General features: G+C 39.2%; 1 protein-coding gene across 1 annotated transcript; it reads left to right on the forward strand.

The window, feature by feature from the left end:
* Nucleotides 1-4,562: 4,562 nt before the first annotated feature.
* Nucleotides 4,563-19,532, forward strand: LOC101662901 (dipeptidyl peptidase 1). The gene is made up of 5 exons (XM_045293184.1): nt 4,563-4,582; nt 5,534-5,689; nt 9,009-9,124; nt 17,115-17,246; nt 18,653-19,532. Exons 1-5 carry the CDS (start codon nt 4,563-4,565, stop codon nt 19,153-19,155), a joined length of 927 nt encoding a protein of 308 aa, XP_045149119.1. The 3' UTR covers nt 19,156-19,532.
* Nucleotides 19,533-19,575: the final 43 nt, after the last annotated feature.

Genomic DNA, 19,575 nt, shown 5'->3' on the forward strand with positions numbered 1-19,575 from the left:
AAAAGATATAGTGTCTAGGGTCTTAAAGGCTTAAAGATAAACAAGCAGCCATCTAGCTCAGAATCAATGGAGCATGGCTTTTGTCTTAGAGCAGACCATAATCTCAAGGAAACAAAGGGTGGTAACTAGGTTCACATCCTCAAGAAAGTAGACCCATAATACATCCCATCTTAATTCTTCCCATGAGCTCAGCAGAGAACTCCCTACAAATGTAATTCTAGCCACAGGCATAGAGACTACAACTGACAATACATCATATAAGAGATTGTGATTGAGTTATAATAATAATTCTTAAATGAGAAATAACTGGTTAATATTACTTATACAAGTAAAGCAAAGCAAAACAAATTGAGTGAAGGCAAAATAAACTTAAGACAGAAATACTTCTAAAAATAATAATTACTATATATACTCATGTATAAGCCGGGTTTTTCAGCACATTTTTAATGCAGTTTTTGTGGTAAAATTAGGTGCCTCGGCTGATATTCAGGTCAGCTTATATTCGAGTATATATGGTAACTTTATTCAAAGAGCTCCAGATAAGACCTGTGGAAATCTTGAGAATAATGTCATACTCAGAATATACCATAATTCTGATGGTTCTGAAACACTTGATAATAATAAAATTCCCCAGGGTAAATTAGGTAAATTCTCATTTAGAGCGATCGCCTTTGGTGGTGTTATATTCAAAGGAAACAAAGTGGTGACCACATTGGCAATTGAAATAATAAAATTATGACATAGTATTATGTACTTGTTGTTTAATACCAGGAAAGTATTACTGACCTAAATTTTACACGCAGAGAAAATTTGGTGTGTCTTATAACACATCCCATGTCATTAATAACATTTTAAATGGACCTTTATCACTTTTCTTTTTATAAAACAGGAACAAATCCTTTGTGGTTTTCAACGAAGTTTCAGAGTTGCCAAAAATTTATCATAGGTCACCAAGAAGTCATACTTGAGTTATTTAACCAAAGGTCTTAAAGATAAAAATGTTAGTTGTTTTTCAGAACAATGTGGCTTGGTTTTCAGTTCAGGAATTTGTTCTCAGTCCCTTGTCTTTGAAGCAGTTTGAATGAAGAATAAAATTAACTCTTCAATCCATTAATAAAAAAAATATTCTTAACCAAATTTTTGCTTTATACGGTAGTTGCATTGTAAGTCTTAAAAGTCTCATAAATTAACCCATTAAACTTTTAGCCCCATTAAATGAGACTTTTAACACTCTCAGGGTCTGTTTTTTCTTTTAATAACCCTTTCAAATGTTCTGCCCTTTGTACATATTTATATTTCTTATAGTATAGGTTCTCCATGAGTTAGTCACAACTCAGTGAACCCTATAAGTTAGCAATAAAAAATGCTGTCTATCGAGTTATCTAGTGTAGCATAGATCTCAGAGGCTGCTATAGTTTACATATGTTTAAGTCGGTAAGCAGTTTCATCTAATTTACTCAGCTGGCTAGTGATCTAACCTCTTGTTTTAGGCTTTAAATATACTAGTCTCCCTGATTAGAAAGTATCTCAAAGTGGTCGCTAATTTTTCAAACTGCCCTGGACAACGAAGAATATGAACATTGAGAAACCCAAATATTTGTCCATATAGTGAGCAGTTATCCACGGAGGTGGCTTCATCTCTGAGGCCGCAAACGCCCCATTTTCCAGATAGTTACAGGAAACCAAGCCTTTCCTTGCAAGAATCCACGTAAGTTCTATAAGTTCTACAATAGAACCTGATGGGCTGTCAGTGAAAGGGGGCAGAGCTGAGATAACAGAGGTCTTTGCCTTAAACTATTTCCACGGGTTTGCAAAAGCAGAGAGCCCGAAGAGGCTCAGTGATACTAGTCAGACAGTGCGCCTTGGAAATCCCGCACCTGACCCAAGAAACGTCAACACTAAAACCTCATACTCCATTAGGAGTGACAGAAATGAATCTTACTGCGGAGTAAGAAGAGGGTACGTTAGAGAAGATTGCTACAAAATGATAGAATCCTTTATTTAAAAAACAATAAACCAAAACTATAGAAACCTTTATTTTAAAAAAGACCTTTTATTACAAAAAATAATAAACTGTAGAGCTATTGTTTCTTGACCAATTCCCTATTTAGGTTTATACACTTCTGGATACGGTGTTGCTCTCTCTCTCCTGCTTCCTCAGACTGTTCTACTCTCCGACTCCCATCACTTCAAAATAGAAGTGATGTCATCAATGAGGGACGCAAACTCTGTTCTTTTAAACTATTCCTTGAGTAGGGGAAGCCACGAGAAGTCTGAAGGGGCAAGATCTTGGCTACAGGGTGGATGGGATAAGGTTTCCAGTGAAATTACCAGGGAACTTCCCTTGCTGGCCACAGAGCACCAGCAGATATACACTGCTGTGATGGATTACAAGACTTGGCACAACGTTCTTGGACTTTTCCTTCCCAATATAGTTTTCCATTTACCAAAAATGTCTTCTTCCTAATAAATCCCCACGATTATCCTCTGTTCTTTGAGATATCTATCAAGATTTCTCCCTTTGTAGCCCCCAAATACAGTTGCTAGAACCTTCTGAATGGGCTTCTCTGCCTTGAATTTAACTGGCCCACTAGCCCACTGAGAACCCACTTTATATATATATATATATATATACTATGTTTGAAGCACATTTTTAATGCTGTTTTTGTGGTAAAATTGGATGCCTCACCTGCTATTCGGGTGGACTTATACTCGAGTATATACGGTACTTGGTAGCCCGCCCCTGATCACAGAGGTGTGGTACTTACCCTGGCACTACTTACCCTGGGCAGCGCAAAGTAAAAAAAATAAACTGTACTCCACTCTGCAAACTAAGATGAACCCCAAACCAAGCTCACTGCCACCGAGTCAGTGCTGACTCACCATGACCCTCCTGTGGGTTTCTGAGTTTGTATCTGTTTGCAGCAGTAGGAAGCCCAGTCTTTTTCCCTCAGAGTTGCTGTTGGTTTCAAACTGGTGACCAGGGGGTTGCAACCTAACATGTAGCCACTAGCCTAGGCTTCTCACAAACAAAGATGGGGTGGAATAAATTATTTTATTAGTTACCATGTCGTAACAAGCTGCATCTACTTGTAGATGGCTATGATTATGTTGCAACATATACCAGCAATTCTAATTTAACATGAATTTTAAACAAGGCAGTAAGTAGGGCAAATTTAAATCCTTAGTCAAAATGTAGGCAGTTATTTTTGTTTTTGCTAAATTAGCTCTACTTTAAGTAACTTAGACCTCACAAACAGGAAATTTCAGGGTATTTCTGTCCTTGGAAGAAAAAAGGTAAACAATAGGGCTAATGGGTAATAAATAACCTTTTAATTTTATTTGAAATACACTAAACGTGTAAATGTGTGAGCCACTCAACAGCTGACAACACTCACAATTATAGACTCGGAAGCAAAGGGGCGATGGGGTCCAAGAGGATCCATCAGAATTACCTGGGAAAGGCTGAGAAAGACCTGAAATCGTCCTTTGCTTCCATTTCGTGTGTAGTTTTTCAGTTACTTTCTCTGGCTTGACCCTTGAGAAACACATTTCTTACTAAGCAATTCACTTTTCTCCTCGCTGATTATAACACACTGCGCATTCTCCGGGAGCCCTGTCTGCATGGCGATTTAAGCAGTAAGCAGCTAGCCTCAAGGTTGGCAGTTCAGCCCTTCCAGCTGCTCTGCAGGCGAGAGATGAGGTTGGTTGCTCCCTTAACTGTGTACAGCTTAAGAAACCCTAAGGAGCGGGTCTCGATTGTTCTCTCTGGTTGCTACATGTGTCGGAAACAATTCCAGGGCAGTGAAGAAGGTGTATTCTAAACTATTGTACTTTCTGTGATATTTCACACATTATTGCATTTAGTGAACATGTACTAACTGGAGTGCTCAATCCTATACTGGCTCACATTTAAAATGAATTATCTTCTGAATTATCTTCAACAACTCTTCCAACTCATAATGATCTGTTTTACCATAGTATAGTACATTACTTTGAAATTCCTGGGATCTGTTAAAAATAATAGGTAAAACTGACGATGGCATCTTTTTATTACTGTAAATCATCTGTAAGCTGACTGTTAGAACATAGGAAGTTAAATAAGGTGAGAAGGGGGGCAGCCCACTTTCTGTCAATGAGATAGTTTCTCTCACCAATGAAAAATACTGTAAGATAAAAATTTATAAGGTAAAACCTACTCTTCTACTTAAAGAAGTAAATACATAATTTATTTTTGGCTTTCTGTTAGTGTCATTTCAAATGTGATATAGGCAGATTTACATTATGTCTAATAAAGCTACTTCTCTGCTTTTACATTTTTTAAAAAGCAGGAAAGGAAAGAACTATGATAAAAAAAAACCAGTATTAACATGGTTGCTTATTTTCAGTTCTGCCTAGTTCCTTAACTACAGGAAAATATTCTTTTTACAAACATCTACATTTAAGAAAAAGAACCGTTTACAATATACCTGAAATTTTGCACTGGTCCGGCTTATGAGTGATGTACTGTGCATGACTGAAAGGTCAGGGAGATCTCGGACAATGGGACGTACTTCAAACAAATGACAGGATGCTTCATGCTGTGAGTAATACCATGAGGGCCAGCATTTCTAGGACTGGCATACAGTCATGTGCGGATTAATGGAAAACTCAACTCCATTTCTTCAGCTTTATAAACGTGTTCTTTGTATATTTTATCTATTTACATCTCTTCTAATCAAAAACCTTAACATTTGTTTACTCTCCATGCCACTGAAAGCTCATGTCATCTATGGGAAAAAAAGTCAATGTGTCAGGCTATTCCGTCCATGAAGCACTTTTTTATACTAGTGATAGATTATAAGCATCTCAATAATTGTTCTAAAACAAGGAAATTTTTGAATATATGATAGTACATCATTTTGTAGCTAGTCTATTCAATTAAAAAACTCTAGAAGATTATTTAATGATGTGGAAGTTGTTACTATATTAAAAATCAAGAAACAAAAATATTTTGACAGAACTAGCAAATTTTTATAGAAGTATGCATAGTTATACTACAAATACATTTTAAATGCCAACTATGGTTATAACTGAGTGATAGTATGGGACAACCACTTTCCCTCACCATCCCCCTCTGCCCCCACACATTAAACATTTCTACAGCATACCTTTACATCCTACACAATCAGAAAAGAGGGAGAGCAGCAGACATTGTATTTCATCATGAGTTACAAAAGTACCTTCCTGAAAGAGAATACCACTTCCAGCTTGGCACCAAGTCTAAGAATGCCTTTCTGAATTCTGTTTGTATTAGAGGAATGTGGTAGCACACTCATTAAAGCAGGTGACAGTGAACTCAACAGTTAGTGGTCCAACCCCACCGGCTGTTCCACCTGGTCTGAGCGTGTTTTTGTACAGATTTACAGCCTTAGAAAACATGTACTTTAGGGTTGTTATGAACCGGAATCCGCTCTGTGGCTGTGAATATGATTGTTTGAGTTTATTTACATTAGTAAGCGTATATTTGACAGTGTCCTATTTCTCTTGACAGGCATGCTAATAAGCTTTACAAATATGACCACAACTTTGTGAAAGCTATTAATTCCATTCAGAAATCCTGGACTGCAACCGCATACCTGGAATATGAGACTCTTACTCTGAGAGACATGATCAGGAGAGGTGGTGGTCACAGCAAGAGGATCCCAAGGTAATAAAGTACATTTCCTTATCACTAATACAAATACTTCTACTGAACCGCATCTTTCCTCCCAACCTCCTCTGTGTTGCCTACTGTTTTATTTGTCATCCCACGGTAAAGCTTTTACATGATCTCTTTTTAAAATCCTGTCTTCTCCTTGGTTCCATATGTACCTTATTCCTCTGTTTCTCTCCAAACCTATATACGGGTTCTTTCACTTCCATCCCCCCTTCCCATCTTCTACACCCGGGCTTGGGGCTTTACGTACTCCATCTTGTGGCTGGTGGGTCAGCTCCCTGTCTTCTATTTCTCGGATCCTCTTTGGTCTCTTTCCACCCGGTCTCAATTCTTACACATTTAATGGAGCTGCCAGTTTTCTCTCATGCCTTGCTATAATTGTGTTACTACCGCATGCCTACATGTGAACTCATCTACGTTTAATAAGAAATAAATTTACTATCTTGACCTTGATTTATTTGCTTTCAGACAAAACAACCCATAATTGCTTAGAATTTTTCTTTCATTTTACTTTTGTTTACTCCTTTGTGTCACTCCTTTGCCTTAAACACCCCCAACTTGCTGACAGCTGTCAAATTTGTCTCCTGGAAACATCACATTCTCTTCATCTTTTAACGTCCATCCAAAAATAGAAAGAAAAACAAACTTCTTACTTATCAATACCAGGGTAAGTCAAAAAGTACTGCTGCAAAATAATATTAAACACAAATATCAAGATGTGAAGCTCCTTTTTTTCTTGACATGTCCTCCGTCTAGCTTGATGCACTTCCTCCTCCAGCTGGGTCTATGCACTTCTGAAGGCGTTTTCTCCGACTCTCTTTCTCCATTGGAAAGGATTCTGTGCGTTTGATTTACACCGCGCCGTCATGCAATTAGGCATCCTTGCAGGACTCAAATCATGTTTTATTGAAATGATATTTGTGTTTTGGAAACAAAAAACAAAAACTAAAAACTATAGTTCTTTATTGTCTGAAAGAACTATAAGGTGCATGGGGTGGTTTCCCAATGAAAATCTCATAGGACAGCCTCATTACCCTTGAAGAAAACACGGGTGCATTGATATGTTGAAAAAGAAAATTCCTTGGCACAAGTTTCCTGGTCTTTTTTCATTAATTCAGCTTTCAATTTCCTTAAAATTTCTTCCTAATAAGCCTCCAAGACTATCCTATGGTTTTCAAGAAAAATTTTCAAGAATACCCCTTTGGGGTTCCAGACTACAGCCACCATAATCTTGTGTTGTTTCTGTCTTACATTGTAGCGAGTCAAGCAGACTGCCTCAGAGCCACTGTTTTGATCCAACAGTTGTTATTTTATTTATTTAGTTTTTTAAGGGACCAGTGTCTCCACAGGACAATACAAGACCATTTGTTCCTGTAAAGATGTATAGACTCAGCAACCTTATATAGGGTCATGATGAGTCAGGGTCCATTCGGAGGCAATGGGTTCTTGTTATTGATGTTTCATGAATAATGTGGGTGGTAGTTAACATCACAATATCAGAAGTTCTTTGTGTCTACTTCACTTCTGTTCAAACTATGCCACTGCCTCATCTAAACATCGGCTACGAGCCCAACATCAGTCATATCTCCATTCCTTTGTATTCTATGTATGTCATCTTCAAATTCACATCCTTCTACTCTCTTGGTTATACTTGTGAAAAGTACGTCTGACCATGTAGGGATACTGGACCATGCCATCGTTGTGGTAGTTATGAGGTGTCATCGAGTTGATGCTGCCTCATCCTACCCTCTGTGCCACAGAAGGAAGCACTGCCCGGGCCCGCACCATCCTCATGACCCCATTGCATTGCTCGAACCCATGGTTTTAGCCAGTGTCAATCCATCTCCTTAAGGATCTCTCTCTCGCTTACCCTCTGCTTTATGAAGTACAATGTCCTTTTTCAAGAACTGACCCTTCCTGATAATATGCACGAAATATGGGCGAGGCAGTCTGCCATGCTCCTTTCTAAGGGCCATGCTGGCTATGCTGCTTCCAAAACAGATTTGGTTGTCCTTTCGTCAGTTCGTGGTCTAGTCAATATTCTTCATCAGTACCGCAAGGCAAATGCATAAATTCCTCTTTGGACTGCCTTGTTGGTTGTTCATCATTTGCAAGCATACCAGAAAATTGAAAATGCCATGGTTTGGGTAAGGCACACCTTAGTCCTTGTGTTAAGGCTCGGTTGACTAGAGAAATAAAATCCAGAGATACTCATATCTGTATGGGAGGTTTAAATCAAAGAACAATTGTGCATTAAGAGAACATATCAGCCCATTCCAGATCAAGTCCATAAATATGAAATTAACACATATGTCTGTCCATAAAGTCTTTAGACTCACACAGTGATGCAATGACGCTGAATGCAGGAAGATCACAGGTCAGTGAGTGGGAAATCTTGTGAATGCAGTGATCATGGAAGCATCTCAGGTCTGGCATGGATCTCCATGTGGTTCCTTCAGCTCCATGCCTCTGGCTCCATCAGGGTAGCTCCATGTGGCTCGTCAGGACTATGAAGCAGAGGGTGTGGGTCTGGCCTCCAGTGAGCTATTTATCTCCTTAGCACCTCCAAGTGAGGTCATCAAGCTGTGACCTGATTGACAGGCTAACCGCCACCCCTTCACTCTTACTAGTCTCAAGTTGACACCAGATTATGAGATGATGTAACTATCACAGTCCTCAAAGTGAGGACTTTTTGCTTTTGAAAAATACTCTACAGAGGTATTTTGTACCAGAATTGTCCAGTGCCTTACATCATTTGATTTCTTGATTGCTGCTTCTGTGGGCATTGCTTGTGGATCCAAATCAAATGAAATCCTTGGCAGCATCAGTCTTTACTCAGTTTATCATGATGTTGTTTATTGGCTCAGTTGTGAGAGTCTTTGCTTTCTTTATATTGAGGTGTAGTCTACATTTCTCTTCATCGTTAAATATTTCATGTCCTCTGCACTTTCAGCAAGCAAGGTTATGTCATCTGTGTATCACAGATTGTAATGAGCCTTCCTTCAATTCTGACACCATGGTCATCTTCATATAGTCCAGCTTCCTGTGTAATTTTCTCAGCATACAGTATAAATAAGCATGTACAAAACCATTATCATTACATAAGAGGAAAAGACTGTTTGACAAAAAAGAAATGGATAGTGAGAGACATTCATAAAATTTATTTCAAGACACATTAAAATAGTCATGAGAAAAATGTTTTGGGGGCATGAATCCCTGCCAAGTGATTAAAATCATGCAATGAGCGGTTAGGAAATGATCCCTCAAAGAAACGACTATACACTTTATGGAGCTTGTATTTCTATCCTAGGACCAAACCGGCACCCCTGACCACTGAAATGAAGCAAAAGATTTTACATTTACCACCATCTTGGGACTGGAGAAATGTTCATGGTAACAACTTTGTTAGCCCTGTTCGAAATCAAGGTATACATTTTATTTTTTATTAATTCATTCTGAAATATTTAATGAGTATTTATTATATATCAGATGCCTGCATAGATTCTGGGGATTAAGAGATGAAATGGGCATGTTCCACATTAGTAGAAGAGTGAAAAATATAATATGACCATAAATTCTCACTTCTTCCTTCTGCATTCATACCAAACTTCATTAATAGAGCATGGGTGTGCATTAGGCTGCTAACCGCGAAGTTGGCAGTTCAAAATGACATGCCGCTCTGCGAGAGAAAGATGAGGGTTTGTGCTCCCTTAAAGAGTGACTTCTTGGGAACTCGGGGCACTTCTGCTCTGCTCTGTGCGGTCTCCATAGTCATAATTGACTCCATGGCACTGGGTTTGCATCATGCTCAGTGTTTTCTGAGAATCTTCTCAGTACATAACCCATGAAACCAGTGTCAGGAAACAGATTGGACGTAAAGACTATCCCATTAAAGAGTGACTCACGTGGAAACAAACAATTGCATCTAGCTATTAGTGCTGTAATAAATATAAGTGCTTATTCTCCTTTAAATGTGATTCTTAAAAAGATGTTAACCAGGAATAACTCTTTTGACTTAGATGATAAAATTGAGTTATTTCTGGAATCCTCCTTTGCTTCCTAATCTGTGCCTCCATTTCTGTCATTTATTCTTTAAGTACTACATAAGCCCAGAAATTAGATTTTTTCCCTCTTAAAGTACATTTTTTTATAACTGTGTTAAGAATTTTTTTTATTTAATTGATACCAGAATATAACAGAAGGGGGTTTCAAAAGTTTATGAAAGAATAGAATTAAAAGACAGTAATTGCTTTTCAGGAACTTTTTGAATCCTCCTTGTATTTGATGGTAAGTATGAGTTTAGCTTCCTAATCAAGGGGCAAATCCTAGGTTTGTCAAAACTTCTATTTTGATTGCATTTTTTGGTTTTATTTTCATATACTTGATAAGTATAGGTTGACTGGCTTAATAACTCTTCCTCTATTTGCTCTTGACAGCAAATTTTGCTGATGTCCTAAGTTTTTGCTGGCAAGGACTTCAGCATCATGTAGGCACTCTTTAGGTTTACAACTTGTAAGCTCATTTTGAAGATGATGATAGTACACGTGACTGATTTGTTACTATAAGTGTAGTAATTTCTATCTGGAAACATTCTGATTAGTGTCTCCTGAGAGGACAATACATTTACATGTGTTCTGCCCTTTCCCTAAAACTCCTTTGATGACCAGCCTCTCTCAGTGCTCAGCATAGAGTTCTTGTGGGGCATTCTGAATATTCGTTGCTTTGACGAAACACGATGTCATAAAGATTCCTATTCATCGTCTCACACAGGGAGACGCACCCTAACTTTTCCTTGGCACCAGTACTTCTAGGAATCTTTCGATTCGGAGAAGAGTAAGCCCTGAGATCCTTCTCTTTTGTGAAAGAGAATTAAATTTTAGTTCATCACTGAACACACATGCTCAGTGCCTGCCTGTAAGGATTAAGCACATTGTGCATACCACGGTTTGAGCTCGGGATTTGGCAAATGGCCAGCCCTCAACAATGTGAGCCATACTATTGTACTGTGGCATTTGTTGTTTATCAAATACCTACTGCATTGGAATTTTTAATTACAGAGAATGGAAAGGGCTTGTCCTAGAGATTGATAATTCAGTAAGACATGGAAGCAAAAAGTTCAAGTACAGTATGATAGCCCATTTGATCAGGTGTTTCTAGAACTGAGTGGGAGCATTTGAGAAAACAGAAAAGCTTAGTTGCGCGCGCCTCCCAGCGGTGTGCTTAACTAGTGATAGGAGACACTCATTTGGGAAAAGGAAATTAGAACGACTAATGCCAAATCCTTTGACAATAGTTTTCTGGTAGGCAGGGTAAACACTACTGTTGTCTCCACTGTTCTGGATTCTTGGAATGTTATATAGTTTGAAGCTTTGATGGATTGCTTGCTCTTAAATGGACCCTTCAACTTTAATATCGTCTCAGATACTTGAGAAAATAATGCAGTCAAAGTTTCCCCGCTTGACTATTTTTTTGGTGTTTGGTACCTGTGTTGGGAGGAAATCACACCATTTTCTTGTCCTGGGGAATTTTCACTAGCTTTAGGAATAATAGTGTTCTAGTAACTCAGCATTCCAAATTAGCCTTAGTTAAAGGAGTTCTCATTCTTCTTTTTAGAGAGCCAACCAAAACAAACAAACAAAAGAAAGGCTGGGATGGAAATGAAGTTTTGCTTTTATACCTGAAAACAACTTATGCAGTAGGCATATAGCTAAGTGGACTTGAAGGGTGGGAGGGAGAAGGAGCTGGGGAAGTGGATGAAGTAGACTTTTTGGGGGGGTCTCCTGGCTATACTGTCTTACTTGTTAGTACATGTTTAAGAGAGAAGGGGAGGGTCTCCTGGGGTCACCTTAATTAAGACCTGCAGAGAATATCCCTAATGTTTCAAAACAATTTCATTTAAGTCTTGATACTGTTTATATTATGAGAGCTGGCATGCAGGAGACTTGAACTGTCTATTCCACTTCCCTTGTGCTTCCACAAGTGAAAGAGTTGCCCCAAAGGTCAAGTGACGTATCCTAGCTCATATAGAATCTCCACCCCTTCTCAGTGTGTTCACCGCTGTTGGAGAGGGAAGCTCAAGAGAGTTGAGCTATACAAAAATCAAGTTGTCTTTTTGAGATTGTGGAAATGAGATTACTGCCAAACTCCAGCTGGGCCATAACTACTCATTCTTCTTTCTTGCATTCTAACCTTCTGAAGGTAAATGGCTCTTTTAGAATACAGACTCTGACCCTGTCTTTTGAAAAGAGGCATTAATTACTTTGACAACTGACAGTCTTCTGGAAAAGGTAGGGACTTGAGGAAGGTTATCCTCTTTCCTCATTCCTGTGATTTCTCTGTTAACCAAGTCCTTTCTGAACCCTTGATGTACTGAGGCTTGCTTTATCCACAGGACTTAGTGGTCAGATGATGGGAGTTTAATGGTTAATAACTGGAGAAAATTATTTACTTGAGTTCTGGAGATCAAGAGAGATGCCCAGAAGTAGAGAATTTCTAAACTCACTTTAACTGCATTATTTACCAAAGAACCGAGCTGGCATACTGGATAATGAGTCGGGCTGCTAACTGCAAGGTCAGCAGTTCAAACCCACTAGGAATCTGAGGGAGAAAAATGAGGTTTTGAAGGAGAAATCTAGAACCCCATCCTATAAAGTCCTTGTGAGTCGGAATTGACCATGAATTTGGTTTTGGAAGCCTAGGAAAATAACACTGATTTGCCTATTTACTGTCTATCAACCAGTTCTTTGACACCTCATCATTTGAAAGAGATATCTTAATGGCAGTGTTGTTTGGATGGTTTTTAAGAATAAAAAGATTCAAAGTAAGAGAAAATCTGAATGTTCTTTAAGGTAAACACAGACCTATAAACTACAAAGGGCCCTAGACATGCATTTGGAGATGCTAAGGCAGTAGTCTCTACTGTCTATTCGCTACCTGACTTCAGACAGATCACTGCTCCTTTCTGAATCTTAGCTTACTCACTGTCAAGTCAGGAGGTGGGGTAATAGTTCCAGAATGCTCCTTAGAAGCAAGGACGGTGAGACTTTGCTTCACTTACTTTGGACATGTTATCAAGAGAGACTAGACCCTGGAAAAGGATATGCTTGATAAGGTAGAGAGGCAGAAGGGAAGACGAGACCCTTGACAAGATGGATTGACACTCTGGCTGCACCAGTAGGCTCAGACTTAAGAACCATGGTGAAGATGGTGCAGGTCCAGGTAGTGTTTGTTTTATAGGGTCACTGTGAGTCGGAACAGACTAGGCAACACCTAGCCACAACAAAGCTGTTTGGTAATTCTGACATTCTAAGGAGGAGAATTCTAGAAACATCAGATATAAAAGCAGTGGTGAAGGTTTATCGTGCTGACGACCTCCGCCGGCATCGTGGACCACAAGGAAGCCAGGTGAAAACACACGGGAGGGACAATCCCAGGCTTCTTTTTCTAGGGATGTAATGCATCAAAACAAATAAAACACAGAATGGACTTCGACTTCTGGCTCCTCCCCCCACCCTACCCCCGCAAAAAAAAAAAAAAAAGGCAGTTGTGAATCAGAGCTCCAGTAGACGTTAGGCCCAAGACCTTGTGGCAGTGTTGAATAATTAAGAAGAAACTCATATTGGTACATAAGGCCTCTACCTGTCTCAGATTTTGAACAAGTTCAGGCTGGGCGGTTCTATTGAATTCACTGTATTTTCTGAAAGTAACTTATCTGCTTACTCATTACTTGACTTGTTCTACTTTTAAACATGCCGAGTTTCTTTACTGTCAGGTACCAAAATGAAGAAAACACATTTCCTGTGAAAACTCAAGGGAATTCAATTTAGTTAAAGGGAAAAAAAAGTCAAAAAGAGTTTGTTGTCGGAAGCTGAGCATGGAGTGTCTTGGCTTTCCTTTGCACCCAGGAAAGAGCACGAATCGCAAGTGGCCTGGAGAAAGGGGAAGCAGTGTCCCCCACCCCCCTGCCCCAGTGATATTTTTGAATGCATACTATCCCTTGGAATGTGCTTCGCTCTAATGAAGGAAGTTGTTAAAAAACTAAATTCAGATTAACTAAAGTGAACAGACTTCTCTTTATGTCAAATGAGTCTGGTTTGTTTTAAATTGTGTACCTATTCATTATTCTTACTTTACATGCATATGGGAGTGCTTGCCACTTAATTATTGTGATAACTAATATATTGGTAATATGAATAATGTATTATATATGTAGAACTGGATTTAACTCCAGTTCCTAGACTTTCCCTCTTGTAGAATTCATATCAGTGGCAGAGATGAAAAAGGTCATATTAAAAAAAATCACTCATTGAATGCACTCCAATTCCTAGTGATCTATTTCTAAGACAGTACCTTTTCATGGAAGCAGAAAGCTTCGGCTGTCTCTGCCACAGTGACTGGTGGTTTCAAACTACCAGTCTTGGGATTAGTATCATAGGAGTTCATTTATGCAATACTAAAGATGTGAAAATTTTCTATAATTGAAAAAAGTGAAAGTTTCGGTATTGCTATATAATCATATTTTCACATGTATATTTCTTTCTTTTACGTACACATATTTTAAAGGAACATGTAGGAAAAGAAATATGTTTCAAAATGTTTTCTTCTAATACAATACATTGTGTGTGTGTGTGTGTGTGTGTGTGAGAGAGAGAGAGAGAGAGTGTGAGTGTGTTCTTTGAAACAGCAAGAAAGAGTGAGAAAGATGAAACTTCCAATTCTTGTCAAGCGTGACACTCTCAGAGCCCACAAGGACAGTTCTGCTCCGTCCTGTTAGGTTGCCGTGAGCCAGAATGGCAGTGGGTTTGGAGTTCTGAGATACAAAATAAATGCATAGCAGATGCTTCTTAAGCAAATGTGTATTGTATTTAATGTCCAAGTGTTAGATAAAACTGTGTTCTTCCTTTGTCCTGACCACCACTCAGCTACTCCTATTCCTCTCTTGGAAACAGGAGGCATTTTAAGGAGTTTATAGCTGTAGAGTAGACATAACAACAACATCAAAAAATCTGGTTGCCATCAAGTTAACTCCAACTCATAGCAAGCCTATAGGACAGATTTAAACTTTCCCACAGTACTTCCTAAACTATAATCTTTTTTATTATTAAATACTTTTATTGGGAGCTCTTACATCTCTTATCACAATCCATACATTCATCCATTGTGTCAAGCACATTTGCACATATGCTGCCATCTTCATTTTCAAAGCACTTTCTTTCTACTTGAGCACTTGATATCAGCTCCTCGTTTTCTCTCCCTCTGCCGCCCACCCTCCCTCATGAACCCTTGATGTTATACATTATTATTTTCATATCTTACATCGTCCTATGTTGCCCTTCACCCACTTTTCCATTGTTCATCCCCCTGAAAAGGGCTTATAGGTTGATCCTTGTAATTAATTCTCCTTTTCTCCCCTCACCTTCTCCTTCCTAATCATATTGGTTTCCCTAGTCTCCTTGTTGGCTCTGAGGGGTTTATCTATCCTGGGTTCCCTGTGTTGCAGGCTCTTATCTGTAGCAGAGTGTATGTTCTGGTCCTATCCAATTTGTAAGATACAATTGAGGCCATGATAGTGGGGAGAAGGAAACATTAAAGAGCTAGAAGAAAGTGTGTGTTTCATCAGTGCTATACTGCACCCTGACTTGCTCATCTCTTCCTTGTGACCCTTCTGTGAAGGGATGTCCAATTGTCTACAGATGGGCATTGTGTCTCCACTTCATGCCACTCCCCCCCACACACACCCACACACATTCACATTGGGTGTGATTTTTATTCTGGGTCTTAGATGCCTGATCCCATTGACTCCTCGTGATCACAGAGGCCAGTGTGCTTTTTCCATGTGAGCTTTGTTGCTTCTCAGCTAAATGGCCACATGTTTATCTTCAAGCCTTTAAGACCTAAGACACTATATCTTTTGATAGCTGGGCACCATCAGCTTTCTTCACCACATTTACTTATGCAGCCATTTTGCCTTCAGCGATCATGTTGGGAAGGTGAGCATCACAGGATGCCGATTATTAGAATAAAGTGTTCTTTTGTTGAGGGAGTACTTGAGTAGAGGCCCAATGTCCATCTGCAACCTTAATTCTTAACATATAGCTATAAGTACATAGGTCTATTCCCCTCATGTTCTTTATAAATATATTTACATATAAATGCATGCCTGTAATTAGACCTCTATAAATGTCCTTTGCCTCCAGGTTCTTTCTTCTATTTCCTTTTACTTTCCTCTTGTCTCACCATTGTGTTCGGCCTTCTTTTGGGTTTAGTAATTCTTCGCTGCTACATTGCCCTTGATTGAGCCCCACTAGGCATCATATGCCCGTCTCTCCATTGACTTTAGTTCATTTGTTGTTCCCTTGTTCCTGGATTGGTTTTTCTCTCACTTCCGTTATCCCACCTCCCCTTCTCCTGTATCCCCCCCAGAACCATTGATCCCATTCTTTTCATCTCTGAATTGTTTATTCCTCCTATCTTATCTAGATAGACATGCAGATACATTAATAAATGCAAAAACCAGGCAAAGCCAAACAAAACAACAAAGAAAGTCAAAACCAACAAAACAATAACAACAAAATAACAATAACAAAAAGAAAGCCACTGACAAAAATGGAAAAGCCTATAAATAATTCATGGTCTGTTTGTTAGCCTTTATGAGTGTTTTCCAGTCAAGTCTGATGGGGTGGCACACTCTGTCTCCCCTAAGCTATAATCTTTATGGAAACAGATTGTTACATCTTTTTTCTAAGGAGCAGCCAGAGTAGCTGATGAATTTGAACAGCTGACCTTTCAGTAAGTAGTCAAGTACTTAACCACTTTAGTACCAGGCTCCTTGCAGTGGACATTAGAACCTATTCGAATTCTGCTCTCTTCACTACAACTTATTTGCCTCATGTTCTCACTTCCTTATTACCCTTCTTAAGTCCTATGTTCATTGTTAGAATCAAATCGCTTGTCTCTTTTAGGCTTTGTTGTATTCTGTCACCTTAACATTGGTAAAATGGAGCTCTGTAATACACGCTGAGCCGTTCATAGGACTAATTCTACCCACCACCCTTTGGAAAAAGCTGCTTTTAAGGTATTTCAAAGCTCAACCTAATTGTATCTCCTCTCCCCAGTTTTTCCTCAGTCTGATGCCTCAGCCAGCTACATAAATCATTTCTTCATTTTTCAGAATACTTTTAAATAACTCTCAGAAATGAATAGGGTTATTTTTTTTTAATTCTTAAACAGTCACAAGGAAAGTCCCTGTAAATGTTTGCCTGTGAGCACAGTAGTGTTTGTGGACCAGATCTGCTGTGCTGATTCTTATGAACAACACTAACACTGGTCAATAGGAATATATTGTGTACCTCAACCATTCATGTTTATCTATGAGTCCTTGTGCATGCATCAAAGGTCTCTTCTTTTTTATCACCAGCATCTTGTGGGAGCTGCTACTCATTTGCTTCTATGGGAATGCTGGAGGCACGAATCCGCATACAAACTAACAATTCTCAAACTCCCGTCTTCAGTCCTCAGGAAGTTGTGTCTTGCAGCCAGTATGCTCAAGGTAAATGTATTTTACAAGCACAATTGCCTGTCTTTTTTCTGGTGTGTAGTTGGGAAAGACAAAGGACAATATATTGGAAAGAAGAGAGTGCCTGTAGTCAGACAAGCTGGGTGCATGGTTGGGCCATCACTTACCAGTGCATGCTTCTCATGGGATTTATTGTACCCTCCCAGCTAAGTAGCAGGAGGCATGCGAGACTCTTCCTTAAAATAGTTCTGACTAACCAATGCCGAGCTATCTAAATTGTGCCCCCATCAGGGCTTCTCTGAATCTTAGCTGCCTCTTACAGTCATCACTTAGCCAGACTCAAAACCCTAAGAAGTAGAAGAGGTACCATTACTGTTAACAGGCCCAGAACAAATGTAAAGAGAGGTTCTGTGGCTCTTTGAAGGGCACACAGCTCGCCTTTAGAATTGCAGCTGTAAGATCTTACTTCATGAGCACATGCCTATTAAAACCATACTAACACTGATTTATCTCTGGGAGAATGCTTCAATTCTACACTTATTCTTCCAGAGCAGGTTGTAGGTAATGTATACAGAAGACCCTGCTAGAATTACTCCAATTTTAGGGTTTTTAGTACCAACCCCAGATATGACCATGGTAAAGCTGTCTAACCCACCACTGAAACAGCCTTTAACGATGTGGTGAGTGGTTATTGTGGTCAGTGGGCAGTGATCTTCTCCTTCTTTCTGGAGTACTTGTTAAAAGTCAGTAATTGTGATTGCTAGACCCAAGAAGCTGTAATGTGTGTACTAGTCCCTTCCCTCTTGAAGCTTACAGTGAGATAAATTGATATAAATAGACCATTACATAAGCACTAATCAAAGTATACTGGTGAGGAAAAAAGCACAGGCTATGGATTGGTGTAATAGGTCCAGGACAGAAGGAAGGTGACAAGGGCCTAATTTTGAATTTTCTGCAGCGGGTAATCACGGAGAACTTTTTTGAGAAAGTTCTTAGTTATAGTACCTGGCTAGAGAATAACAGTTGCTAACATTATTGAATACATATTCCTTGTCTTTACATAGTGTAAATGATTAAGTAGTGTAAATAAATAAATTAAATAATCTACATAGTGTAAATACTACTATACTGTGTCTCTTTCCATTTATATAAGGTACAAAGAAGTGAAGTTCAAACAACTCTAGATTTGAACCCATGTAGCTGGACTTCAGAACCTGCCTGCTTAACCACTATGCTATAGCTCCTTCCCACTTTAGGTTCTAGATAACTCTCAGTTAAATGGATAATTGTGATAGGATGGCTAGCTAGATGGCTTAATGGATGGATGAAAGGAGTGACGTTAAGGCTAATTCAACTTTCACATCTAGCTGAATTAACTAAAATAGAGAAGTGCAGGAAACGGACCATTTCTAATAACTGTGCATGCTGTTCATCCTCAGGCTGTGAAGGTGGCTTTCCCTATCTCATCGCAGGAAAGTATGCCCAAGATTTTGGGGTAGTGGAAGAAGGCTGCTTCCCCTACAGAGCCACAGATTCGCCGTGCAAGGTGAAGGCCGACTGCTTTCGCTACTACTCCTCTGATTATTACTATGTCGGAGGTTTCTACGGGGGCTGTAACGAAGCTTTAATGAAACATGAGCTTGTCAGTCATGGGCCCATGGCCGTTTCTTTTGAAGTCTATGATGACTTTCTACACTACCGAAAGGGGATCTATCAGCACACTGGTCTGAGAGATCCTTTCAACCCTTTTGAGCTGACTAATCACGCAGTTCTGCTTATTGGCTATGGCACTGACCTAGCTTCTGGGATGGATTACTGGCTTGTTAAAAACAGTTGGGGCAACAGCTGGGGGGAGGATGGCTACTTCAGGATCCGCAGAGGAACAGATGAGTGTGGAATTGAAAGCATAGCAGTGGCAGCCATGCCAATTCCTAAACTCTAGAGGGTATCTGAGGATTTCATAACCACAGCTCTCAGCCCTAAAGAGTCTTGATTTACTAATAGACTTGAGACTTTTATAGAGGTATTTTTCAGAAGATTACAAATAAAATTCCTATGAAGATTTTTGTCTTTGAAATCCAAACCGATCTCAGTAATAATACGCCTTCCTATTAACCACTGGCCTATTATCTTCCAAGAACTTAAACAACATTTTGCCAGGTGACAGTGGGTTCTGAAGAAATGGATGTTGCTAATCATTTGTAATTCTACCAGATGCTCTATTTTAAAAAGTGAAATTTGTAGCTTGTTTTTACACTGTATACATCACAAGGAAATAATGGCGATGCTTATGAATTAAAAAGAAATTTTAAAAATGTTCAGGTTGTGTATTCTTTCTAAGTTATTTGCACACTTAAGAGCA

This window comes from Echinops telfairi, unplaced genomic scaffold (assembly GCF_000313985.2).
Source record: "Echinops telfairi isolate 266 unplaced genomic scaffold, ASM31398v2 ScPeMD7_1713;HRSCAF=2227, whole genome shotgun sequence".
NCBI lineage: Eukaryota > Metazoa > Chordata > Mammalia > Afrosoricida > Tenrecidae > Echinops > Echinops telfairi.

What these genes read in the sequence shown, in the direction of transcription:
- LOC101662901 (XM_045293184.1), top strand. Translation starts at nt 4,563, where the DNA reads ATGACAGGATGCTTCATGCT. An exon ending in CACAGCAAGAGGATCCCAAG is followed by an intron (nt 5,690 to 9,008) that starts GTAATAAAGTAC and finishes TTTCTATCCTAG; the next exon opens with GACCAAACCGGCACCCCTGA. An exon ending in TAGCCCTGTTCGAAATCAAG is followed by an intron (nt 9,125 to 17,114) that starts GTATACATTTTA and finishes TTTTATCACCAG; the next exon opens with CATCTTGTGGGAGCTGCTAC.